General features: G+C 42.3%; 1 protein-coding gene across 2 annotated transcripts in view; it reads left to right on the plus strand.

Moving 5' to 3' along the window:
• The window catches only part of PEPD (peptidase D), a 203,238-nt gene that overhangs the window by 182,145 nt on the left and 9,053 nt on the right, over positions 1 to 12,040 (plus strand). For both annotated transcript variants that reach the window (XM_074551066.1, XM_074551065.1), the window contains one exon: positions 11,722 to 11,913. In XM_074551066.1, coding sequence (XP_074407167.1) covers positions 11,722 to 11,913 — 192 coding nt within the window. The remainder of the gene's footprint in view (positions 1 to 11,721; positions 11,914 to 12,040) is intronic.

Consider the following 12,040-nt stretch of genomic DNA (forward strand, 5'->3'; position numbering starts at 1 on the left):
TGCCTGAGCCCTGTGTTGGCCAGATTCACCTGCTCCATTGCAGTGTGAGGCAGCTGCAGGAGCCCTGCTGTACCTGGGCAGTCAATCCCAGTGGCTGTCACATGGAAACAATCTCATCAAAGCTCATAGCCCTGTGTTGAGCTTTGCTGTCCTGCATCAGCATGGGCACCAGTGAGGATGTAGCAAGAAAAAACTCCATCAAGTCTTTGCAAATGTGATAGCATCACCTCTTGTATGCTGAGTTGCTGCAGAAAACACAAAAGAATTGTTTTTTTCCTTGAATTAATTTGGTGGTTCATGACTATGATCTGAAAGCAGAATAGGTAAAATTCTGTAACCAATTAATGGCAGTAGGTCTGCAGTGATAACTAAAAGAATGAAATCTCTAAGGCAAATTGTACTTAATGTTTGAATAGAGGAAGTTTGCAGCAGCTTTGGAACGATTTCAGAAGGATTGTGTTTGTGTTAGGTTGTGGTTATTTGAGGCTAACTATTTAAGGATTTTCAGTAATACAGTACAAAAATGGATCATTTTTCTCCTCTCATATGTAAGCTGTTCTTTTGCAAGAATTTGCAAAAGAAACAAGGAACTCCACAGGTAAAGTTGAAGCATATTTTGGTGTTTGGTCATGTTGGGTGACCTGGCTACCTAACAGCTGCTATTGCTGGTTCAGTTTTGCAGGCAGGGGAGAAACAGTATGTAATATTTGAGGATACTTATTGCATTCACAATGTAATTATAGTTGAGATAAAATACTGTGATAATGATGTATTAGCATCAGCTAATAAACTTGCATGTAATAAAAAGCAAACAAAGATCAAAATCAGTGCTATTCTGATGTTAAGGTTTCTGCACTAGCTGATACAGAGAGGATGGATGCTTGTCCCTTTGTTCCCCCCAAGTGCATTCTCTGTGCACAAGCAGAGACATCCAGCAAAGCACAGGGACTGTGGTTACTTGGAGAGTTCATAAACTTTAGAATCCAGGACCCTGCTGTTGCATGCCTTTGCTTAGATTGTTTTCACTTGTATTGTGAATAACCTCTCTGAATTTAATGGACGTAACAAACAGGAGCATGTGTTCAAGACTTGGTAGGGTGAAGAGATAACTCAATTTTAGGAACAAGTGAGTAGAATTCTGAGAGTGCAAAGACTCTTCTTGGTTTTGCCTAAAAACTGTATTCTTTGAGGTTAGAGCAAGTACCTTACTGTCAAGGGAGATTTCTAGAACTGATTTTGAGTGAGTCTGAAGCAATGGACCCTGTACATCTTCCATCTCTCAGCAGATTTCAGTAGTATGACATAAAATACGAAATCTTTTTTGACAATAGATTTTGTTTTCATACAACTGAATTTATAATTGTTATTGTATGTTGTTTTATATAATTTAAGGGTCATTTTTTGAAAGCAAACTGATCTCTCCACAATTTTGAAAGGGCAGCCTGTTACAGATAAAAATGGATATAGGGACTGTATTGTCAAATGAGTTAGGCTCTCCAGTTTTGTATTTACTGTGTGTAAAAATGCCAGAGCTCTACACAGAATTTTATATCTGCAAATACTGAAATTGTTTGTTTGTTTGTGTTGGCATGCAACTGCATTCTTACATGAAGAATGCTTGCATGGCTAATTTACTTTCAAAATCTAATCCTAAATAGCAAATTGCTTGAATATGAAGCATGTATGAAAGCTCATGAACAAATAGCTAATGTTCTGTATTTGCATATAAAAGTGCTCATGGATGAGTGTATGGCATCACTTTGAAAAATTATGAGTTCTGGATTGTGCAGAAGAGCAATTCCTTTAAACTCTGTGTGTGGCATGAATCTCAGCTCTGGTAGCCCCTTCACTTCTCTGTGACCCAAAGCAGGAGGCCCTGGGACTGAGGTGAGGTACCTGGTGTAGGAAGGACCCTGCACTCAGTTTGCTGGGAGGGAGCTGCACCAGCCTCTCTGGGCTGTCCCCGTGGGAGCCTGGTCCCTGCCAGGGCAGGGGAGCCCTGGAGGGATGCAGGGGGCGTTCAGGGGATGTGGTTCTGCCCAAATTCATCTGAACACAAGCAGCTGAGCACCTTTCCTGCAAGTGTGGGACGTGTCTGTATTAAATGGGAGAAGGCTTAGTCTCCACGCCTCATTGTTTCATGGAAAAGCACGTTTTGAAGACATCTAGTACACTCTGGAGTGATTTGTGGTGCATTTTAAATGTTTACCAGCTAGCAAGATCTTCACAAAGGTTTTTATAAAGCCATTTTGGTGTTTATTGTACACTGAGCCCATGCCTGTAGTATCATGTCCTTTTTTCTAGCTGGTTAAAAAGCAACTTCTTTGCTTTTGGCCGAGGGAATTTCTGGGAGTATTACAAACGATTTTTTAAAAATAAAAACTTTCCAAGTGGATATTATTCCATTATTTTCCTCAAGTGTAAACAGTTACATTTGAAATAATACAATAAACGTTAATTTCCTAATTTTTATCCGTCAGAAAGTTTTGTGTGTTCCAAAAAAACTATTTCCAGACATTGTTAGCTTAGATTAGTTATTCATTGGTAGCCAAAGATTTCTTTTTTCAAAATTGGCAATAATAAGTTTTCATCTTTTCCAGTAAGCTGCTTTCGCATGCAGCATTGAACAAGCAGTTTCTTCTTCTTTGACAAAAACTGTAAATACTTGCAGATTTTCTGCAAAGTACACTCTGGGATATTAGAAAATATAACATTTCCCCTTCCTATTTTTTGCTGTGATAAAGAACAACCGGTTTTGGCCAGCAACGAACGTGTCTTGGCAACCTTATTTGAGGACAGCTCGTTCACAGGAGTGTGAGCACAGTGTTTCACAGAGGAGCACACAAATGAAGGTGCTGGTTTTCAGGAGGGCTGAGCACCAGGAACTCCCTGGGGACTGTGGCTTTCCTTGGGGAAACTGAGCATTGCACATTTTGCCAGCCATGAACATGTCTTGGCAACCTTATTTAGGACAACATGTTCACATTGGTGTGAGCACGGTGTTTCCCAGTGAAGGTGCTGGTTTTCAGGAGAGCTGAGCACCAGGAGCTCCCTGGGCACTGCGACGTTCCTTGGGGAAACAGAGTGCCACACATTTTGCCAGCGATGAACATATTTTGACAACCCTATTTTAGGACAGCACACTCACAGGAGTGTGAGCACAGTGTTTCCCACTGAAAGATGCAAGTAAATTTGCTGGTTTTCAGGAGGGCTGAGCAGCCAGAAGCTCCCTGGGCACCATGTCTCCTGCTGGGCACCACGGCGTTCCTTGAGACAACCAAGCACTGCGCATTTTGCCAGCCATGAATGTGTTTTGGCAACCTTATTTTAGGAGAGCATGTTCACAGGACTGTGAACACCAATGTTTCCCACTAAACGATGCAAGTGAAGGTGCTGGTTTTCAGGAGGGCTGAGCACCAGGAGCTCCCCGGGCACTGCGGCATTCCTTGGGGAAGCCAAGTGCCATGTGTTTTGCCAACGATGAACGTGTCTTGGCAATCTTATTTTAGGGCAGCATGTTCATAGGAGTGTGAGCTCAGTGTTTCCCAGTGAAGCACACAACTAAAGGTGCTGGTTTTCAGGAGGGCTGAGTTGTCAGGAGCTCCCTGGGGATCATGTCTCCTGCTGGGCACCGCGATGTTCCTCGAGACAGCCGAGCACCGCGCAGTTTGCCAGCCATGAACGAGTCTTGGCAATTTTATTTTAGGACAGCACATTCACAGTGGTGTGAGCACAGTGTTTCCCAGTGCAGCACACAAGTGAAGGTGCTGGTTTTCAGGAGGGCTGAGCAGCAGGAGCTCTCTGGGGACCATGGTGTTCCTCATGGGAAGCCGAGTGCCGCATTCCACTTTGAAAATCCGCCTGTTCCTTCTGAGGGTCTGACTGCAGCTCAGGCACTGCTGGAAACTCAGCCCCAGTGGTACTAATCACTTCAGAAAATCTGGCCCTCAGTCAGACTGAGCTTGCTTCAAAGGGTGAAAACCCCACTGGGCCTAGTTTCTGCTGTAAAATTTAATCATGGAGATGGTTTTCTCGCATTCTTTCAGTTGTTTCTGGGTAAATTCGATATGGGATATAAGTGAGGGTTTGTGCATGGTGCAATGAAGAAAATGTGGTAGGTGGCCCCAAATTTTCAGGCCCTGAGGTAGATGAGGCTGAAGTTTTCATTTAAATCTAGGTTCTGTGTCTCTAGATGCCTGAGTTGATTCAATTTCATGCTATATTAATTGACTATAAGGCTCTAAAGAACACTAAGTACATTTGATGACTTTCTATAATAATAAGCCAGTTAATTTAAGTTAGGTTAATAACTACTGTGATTTTCACATCTTATGAATTAAGAGTTTAATTTCATTTTGTTTTTTAAAATTATAAGATTTACCTTAGTTTTAATTTTTAATTCAATTATCATGAAAAGCTGATCCTTTTGTTGCTATTCTGCATCACAAATAGTTTGGAAGTGTGTTTTGGAGTTACCCACATCCTTCCCTCACTGTGCATGCTTGGGGAACATCTCTGCTGTGCACAAGCTGTGTCTACCTTTAACAGAAAGCTTGCTCCCAGATGACTGACTGGGAATTTAAGTACTGGAGAATACAGGAATAATCTTGTTCTGGCAAAAATTATTTTCCTTATGTATCCGACTTTATGTTGAAGCAGAAGATTTCATTTTTTTGTGGTTAGCATTGCAAATGATGCATTAATGTTTTTTCCTTTAAGAATCAGAGGATGAAGTGAATTTACCAAGAAGCCTAAAGCTGTTGTGCAGGGCCCTGGTGCTGCAAATTGCTTCATTTGCCATAACCTTGCAAAGCCTTGGTTACCCAGGACCTGCAAACATGAAACAACCTGTATGGAAGGCACTTAGGGTGTCTTTACAAAGAGTAAAAGGACATTTCATTAGGTTTAACTTTTGGGTTTGTTCTTGCAAGTGATTGTACACCTTGGGCAAAGATTAGGAGAAAAAACTCGCTGCTTCTGCTTCATGGGACCCCCTGGAATCCTTTGTTTGTTTATTTGTTTGTTTTGTTTCTTTGAATTCCTGCATAGCAAAACTGTACATACTGAGCAGGCAGCATGCAGGAAGGAAGCAGATGAGTGGAAACTGCCTTTCCATGCAGAGCAGCACTGAAATCCATGGTGCCTATTGCTACCTGCTGGGTCAAACACCATCATGATGCAGACATGCCCTGTCATACCACAGAGTTCCCTCCTCCACTGAGAAAAAAGGTGTTAAGGATTTGAGGTTTTTAGTTGCTTGGTTTGGGTTTCATTAGTTCTGTTTCATTTTTTGTGATGGAGATAGTTGCTTATGTTTCTCTGGCTTACTGAAGTTTGTTGCAAAACACTTTGTGTGCTAACAGAGTTTTTATCTGAATATTTATTGTCCAGATATTTCTGATATTTTAGCAGCAACTAATGGAGCTTGTGTGTTTTTGAACAATTTATTCAATGTGCAGTAGGAGGGGAAAAAACAAAACAGTAGAGCTCTGCTTTCAATTGCATGAAAAAAGTAAGGTATCATTGGTGTACTGTGGGGTTTTTGCTATGCAATTTTCACTCATGGTATCTAAAGATCACAAAAGACAAAACCTTTCTTTTAAGGCTATTGCTTATGTCTGCTTCCTGTGTGTCACAAGAAATTTGTTCATTAGATTTTAAATAGTGCTTGTTATTGGTTTCATTCTGAAACAGTGCTCTTGGTAGCTTTTGCAATCCTTTCTCTTATTTCTTATAAAACTCTTATAAATTATTCTAAATACTCTCCTCTTCTTCCAGGTTAATGCTGTGGTTGTCAACCTGGTGATTTTTACTATTTGCTATCTCTTTTTTTCTCAAACTTAGGTTCTAAAGAAAGAGAAAAATTACAAAACCACAGTCTATATGTTTTGTTATTTCCATTATGATAGCACTGGAGCTTGGTAACATCAGGGATCAGAAAGCAAAAATTATATGGGGAGTTCTGCTCAGAACCACGCTGTAGTGCTGGATTGAAATCCAGCTCCAGCTGAATCATGAGGCAGCAGTGCCTCAAATAAGTGGCAGATGATTTTTCCTCATTCCCTGCAATAACAGGAGAGTTATCAGGTAACTTAAACTGATACCACAGTTAATACTTAGAAAAAGAAGAAAACACTTCAAGTAAAACAGAGAGTTAAATCAGTCCTCTATTCCCCCAATATTAACTTTGAGCTGTGTCCCAAAAGCTCCAGCCAGTAATTAGATTCTCCTGCAGAAGTGGGAGCTTTGATTTGCAAATGCCAGGAGTGATCTGGGTGCTTGGGGCCCCTTCTCCTGTAACCTGCTGCTGATTTCAAAGGCAGCCCTGCCAGCAGTTCCTGCAGGTGCCACAGGCAGCTCAGGCACAGACTGAATCAACTAATCTTCATTAGGAACACTCAGCAAGTGAAACAAGGGCTTGGGGAAGGGACCAGGAGACACGTGAAATGGAATTGGAGACTTTTCTTTTCCTGGCTGCACAGAGCTCTGCTCTTTTTACATTAAATGAGCTAATTAGAAGTTAGGTATGTGCACTGGGAGAATAGGGAAGAGTAAAAGAGCTGAGATTTCACTTTGGTGCTCATTTCATATTATCTAAATGTAATGTTAGTATTCTGATTAATTTAAATACTTGATTGCACTTAGCTTGGTAAAGTGGTTTGGACTTCACTGTACTGGATGTGTTCCAACTGGGACAGTCTGTCAGGCTCCAAAAAGTTCTGTGATGATTTAGCTGGAAAAAGAGAATGTGAAACTAGATTGTGTCACTAATGAGCCTTTTACTGTGGTTCAGTATTTGCATTTATGAGTACCTCAGGTGTTCTGGGCCGTGGCTGGGGTTTGTGCCACCACTGGCTTGAGGAAACTTTGGGCGATGCCAACGTGCAGCCCCTGGTTTGGCAGGCAGGGTGCCCTTGCAGGTCTCTGCACTTGTGCATCTCCAGCTGCTGGGTGAGCACAGGGACATCACCTGTGGTTTTCTTCTGTGCTGCTCCAAAAACAAACCCAGGAGTGGGCCTGGAGCTGTCTCTGCAAGATCCAGCATGATACACAATGGAGCTCTTCCATGGAAAAAGCAACATATTAACTATTGAGCTGCTTAGGAGCAAGTAGTGGCTCATCTTTATACTGAGATATTCTGGGGATATTGCAAATTCTGGTCTTCCACAGCCCTTTTTCTGGGAAATAGGCAGATTTGCATACTTCCTAATTCCCTGCGCATTCCAAAAATAGTAATATTTTGAATTACTGTACACTTAATTTGAACTTTTATTTTGCTTACATAGTAATAAAATCAGTTTACATAATAATTCTCTGGTTCCCTTGACAGTCCTTATTGCTTAGCCCTGCTGGTTTTTGTTACCTTAGATGAACCATTAATTCGAATCCAATGTTCTTGGCAGGAGTACAGTCACAAATGACAGTGTCATACATCTGTGCTTACTGAGGGAGGAGTGTCTCAGTCTTAAAATGTGATCAGATTTAGATGTGAACTCCAAATAAAGTCAGTCTTAGAAAACAATTTCAGATATAGTCTGTTGTTGCAATATACAAGGAGAATAAATTCAAAATTTAATTTTCACAGAATATAACTGCAAGTCTCCTTTTAGATGCCTAGGCATTAATATTTTCTAGACTATTCTGTACATTTTTGGGGGGTAAATTATCAGCTTATACTTTCTGTCTGTGCAGCACTGTGACAAGGGTGCTGCTCAGTGGCCAGGCCTGCAGGATATAATGGGGATAAGGAACAGGTACCCACACAGCTGCTGTACCAACACTCACATTTTCACTCTTTATTTCTTCTTACTGCAAAAAAACATCATGGCATTGTTGAAAACAAAAGCTTGAGCTGTTCAACTGTGAGATGCAGGGAAGGTTCCTCCTCACAAAGAAGGAAATCCTTTAATGGCAGGAGAGTCCTACTGATGGATGACAGTGTGAGGTTGCCCTGTCGGGCTTTGTTCCCAAGAGAGCTTGACTTGATGAGAAATGGCAAGTCTTGTTTCAGACTGTGATCTTCTGTTTGGGGATTGTGGCGTTTCAGTCATTAAGAAAGGTCCTGAGTTCATCCTACTTTTCATAACAACCACAGCAGAGTGAGAGCTGTCAGCCCTGGACCTGATGGGTGTGGTGGCTCCCAAGGTGGTCACGAGTGCCCAGTGATCAGATGGCACTTGGGAGGCTGAAGCCAGTCAGATCTGTGTTTAATCCAGCACTGCTCTCAAAAGAAGGGACTTTGTCATGCACTCAGCTTGGTCATGGCCCCTCTCTGCTTATTTCCTGTGCCAGCTCATTTTGTCCTTCAGCCTCACAGCAAATTGGGCTGGGGCTGTCCTCTGCTCAGAGTGAGTGGGCACATACAAGCACAGCCAGAACCTGTCTCTCTGCAGCCATTCCACACATCTCCTGGTCTCTGTTCAAAGGGACAAGCCCACCCACTGTTGTCCTGCTTGTTTTCCTGCTCTGGAAAGCTGAGCAGTGTTCCCCTTCCTTTGGAGGCCCTCTAGAGATGCTTTCATGGTAGGGATAGAGCTGCACCTGCAGAATCCAAACACCTGGAGATGAAACCCAGAGCCACACAACCCAGGGCTGAGACAGGATGGGGGAAATAGCAAAAAGACTTTGTGAATTCCTTCCAGAGAAGTTAGAATTTTATTTTTGGATGAGCAGCAATATTCAGGTGCCTTGGGAAGTCTCCCTGCATTGCTGAGATGTTTCCAAATGTGTATCTTGGGTCTTGCTGCTGTTAGCTCCTTGGAGGAAGAGTTAAAATCAGGATCAGACAGCTAGCAGTCTAGAGAAAATGCCTACCACTGCTTTAGCAGCTGTACAGAGGTAAATAAAGGGGGCTGCTGAGGCTTTATTGTCACACATGATGTTAAACACCATTTATTTTAAGGAAAGGCAAAAAAATCTGGATGCTGTGCCAGGGCTGCCTTCAGAGGATGTTTGCGATTGTTTGCCTCGCTCTGCATTTGTCTTTCTAGCATCTGTCTTGGATTGACTGCCTTGGAAAAGGCATTTGCAAGCAGAATTGAGAAGTGTACTTAAAAGCCAGATCTGGGTTGTTTGTTGTGAAGTAGCAGATAGATAGTTGGCCAGGCACCAAAAGGTCCAGACACTAATCTAATTGTTTACAGCTCATGGAGAGATTAATCCACAAGATTGGATGCCCTCATTTCCTTTACACATTACAATGAATGTGTGAAATGCCAAACCCCAAAGGGCAGTATGAGAGAAAAAATGGCTCCATTTCAGTGCAGTTATTGTTTCAAGTTTAGAAATATATTGATTTTCTTTGAGTTTTGATAAGAGTACAAATTCAAAATGCCTTGCTTAATATTACAGTATTCTTGTTTCCTAGGCTCAGTAACACAAAACCATGTTTTCTTATTTTGGTGTAATGCATAGTGCTCTGCAAAGTCCAAATCAAACATATGCCATAAAAGACATGGAACACACTGTCAAAATGGGCAAAATCTGTGTCCAAATGTCCAGGCTGGTCAACTCTAGAAATCTTGGCTACTGCAAGATGCTGGAAGAGAATAAGCCCTGCAAAGGGAACAAAAGCACCATCGTGGCTTTGGGCAGAAGCAAGGCTCAGGAAAGCTGTGTGGAAACCAGAGAAATGTTGCTGTGGTCTCACAGAAGTGTTAACCTGTGATGTGCTGGCTAAAGCAGAGAAGGTTCTTGAGCAGTGTGAGCAGGATTGAGAGCTGCTGGGCCTGTGAGCTGTTCACAGGTCATTACAATAGTTTGTTGGGGAAATTTTGCTACCATTGCAAAGAATTTTCAAACAGCTAATGGGATTGAGATATGTTTATTCTGATAATGCAATACCTGGCACATTTGGGGGGAAGAAAATGAATACCCAGAACTAGTCCTTGCAGTGTTTCTAATTCCTTGACTAAGCACGTCCTCATATATCATTTTATTTTACCAGCTTTTGGGAAGGAGAGAATATTTTGCTAGTTCAGACTTGTTTTGACTTAACTTTTAATAATACTAATCAGCACCATGTTGCCTGAAAGTCTGAATCTGACAAAAGTTTAGTTTAAATGGGCTGCTTTTATGAGGTCATGTGTAGACTCATTGCTCCTGAATCCAGATCATAAATGTGTAATTTTAATAACATTTGGTGAGAAGGAGTATTTGCATATCCTTGGAGAGAAATTGTTCTCTGCTGCATAGTTCAACTGTTTCAGCCATGACGTGGCAGGGGCATTTCAAGATTTGCATGTCACTTACAATACCATACCTTCCAAGGGAGGGCAGGACAAGGAACAGTGCAAGGAATTATTTTTGCTTTGTAATACAGTTGCTATGGGACATAAAATAAAATGACACACACGCTGGAACCTCCAAGGTAAAAAAAAAGGGAAGTTTATTTTCTGACTCCAACATTTATAGGCTTTCAAAAGTGACAGTGGATTGGAGGGTGACAGTGCCACCTCTCCAATCACACTGGACAAACCTACAGTCCATCAAATTTCTCCTCCTCCAGAAAAGAATATAAAACAATAATTATTTACATAAAAGTGCTTGACAAACTTCATTAGAGGAATGTAAACATCAGAAGGCTTAGAAGAACTTAGAACAGGGCAACAAGTAACAGTACCAAGCATATCCAAAGCCAAGATTTCTGTGGTGCAAAAAACAGTTGGGGCATTGAGCTGAAATCTGGTCATCACTCTGTGTGAAAGCTAAATGAGGGCTGATGGGAGGGAGGTAATTGCATAGCTAGTTTCAGTCCTTTGTGATTATTTTTTATATTTTGTGTATCTTATATGGAACAGTCAGCACAGGAAGGCTTGCTGTAAGGTGCTCCTTGTGTTGGTGTCTGTGAGAGCGGGTTATAGTGCAGGCAGCCCCCAGTGAGGGGAGAGAATGATGCATCTGACTCCATCTTATCAGAAGGCTAATTAATTATACTGTATTATTCTATATTATATTAGATTACATCTAAAGTGAATCTGCCAAGCACTCAACTGCACAGAATCTTGTGGCTGTCAGCCCACAGTCCTGACCCACACACACACACCTGGCCCTGACAGGCCAAATGTGGTGCTGTTCACAGGGGTCCCAGGACGAGGGAAGAGATGAGAATCATGACTCCATGTTTCAGAAGGCTGATTTATTATTTTATGATATATATTATATTAAAAGAAAATGATAGAATAAAACTATACTAAAAGAATCAAAGAAAGGATTTCTTCAGAAGGGAAGGGAAGGGAAGGGAAGGGAAGGGAAGGGAAGGGAAGGGAAGGGAAGGGAAGGGAAGGGAAGGGAAGGGAAGGGAAGGGAAGGAAAAAGGAAAAGGAAATCTTGTGACTGACCAGACAGTCCGAGCCAGCTGACTGTGATTGGCCATTAATTAGAAACAACCACACAAGACCAATCACAGATGCACCTGTTGCATTCCCCAGCAGCAGAGAACCATTGTTTACATTTTGTTCCTGAGGCCTCTCAGCTTCTCAGGAGAAAAGATCCTAATGGAAGGATTTTCCATAAAACATGTCTGTGACAGCCAAGGAAACAAAACACCATCACTTTGGGTAAACAATCTCCATATTACATTCTCCTTTGGGCACAACACGGACACAGCAAATAAGAATTGTTTTGATCATTATCTGAGGCTCAGAGAATGTGAATCCTAGAGATATTTTTGGGCAGATTGCTGTGTGAGGAGAAAGGTGACAGTGTGTGTGTGTGTGGCAGGGCGTGGAGCGCGCGGAGGAGCCGGGGCTGTGCAGCCTGCGCACAGCGCGCCGCCTGCAGCCGGGCATGGTGCTCACCATCGAGCCGGGCATCTACTTCATCCAGCCCCTCCTGGAACAGGCCCTGCACGACCCTGCCCGGGCCTGCTTCATCAACAGGGATGTCCTGCAGCGCTTCAGGGCCTTCGGCGGGGTGAGTATGCTTGGCACATGGTCTCCTTAATTGGTATTCTCTCTGTTCGTCCTTACCATGTATCCGAGCAGACGTCTTTTGGGACTTTCAACTTTTGGGACTTCTTACAACTTTTGAGACTTTTTAC

The sequence above is a fragment of the Zonotrichia albicollis genome, chromosome 13 (genome assembly GCF_047830755.1).
Source record: "Zonotrichia albicollis isolate bZonAlb1 chromosome 13, bZonAlb1.hap1, whole genome shotgun sequence".
In the NCBI taxonomy this organism is placed as follows: Eukaryota; Metazoa; Chordata; class Aves; order Passeriformes; family Passerellidae; genus Zonotrichia; species Zonotrichia albicollis.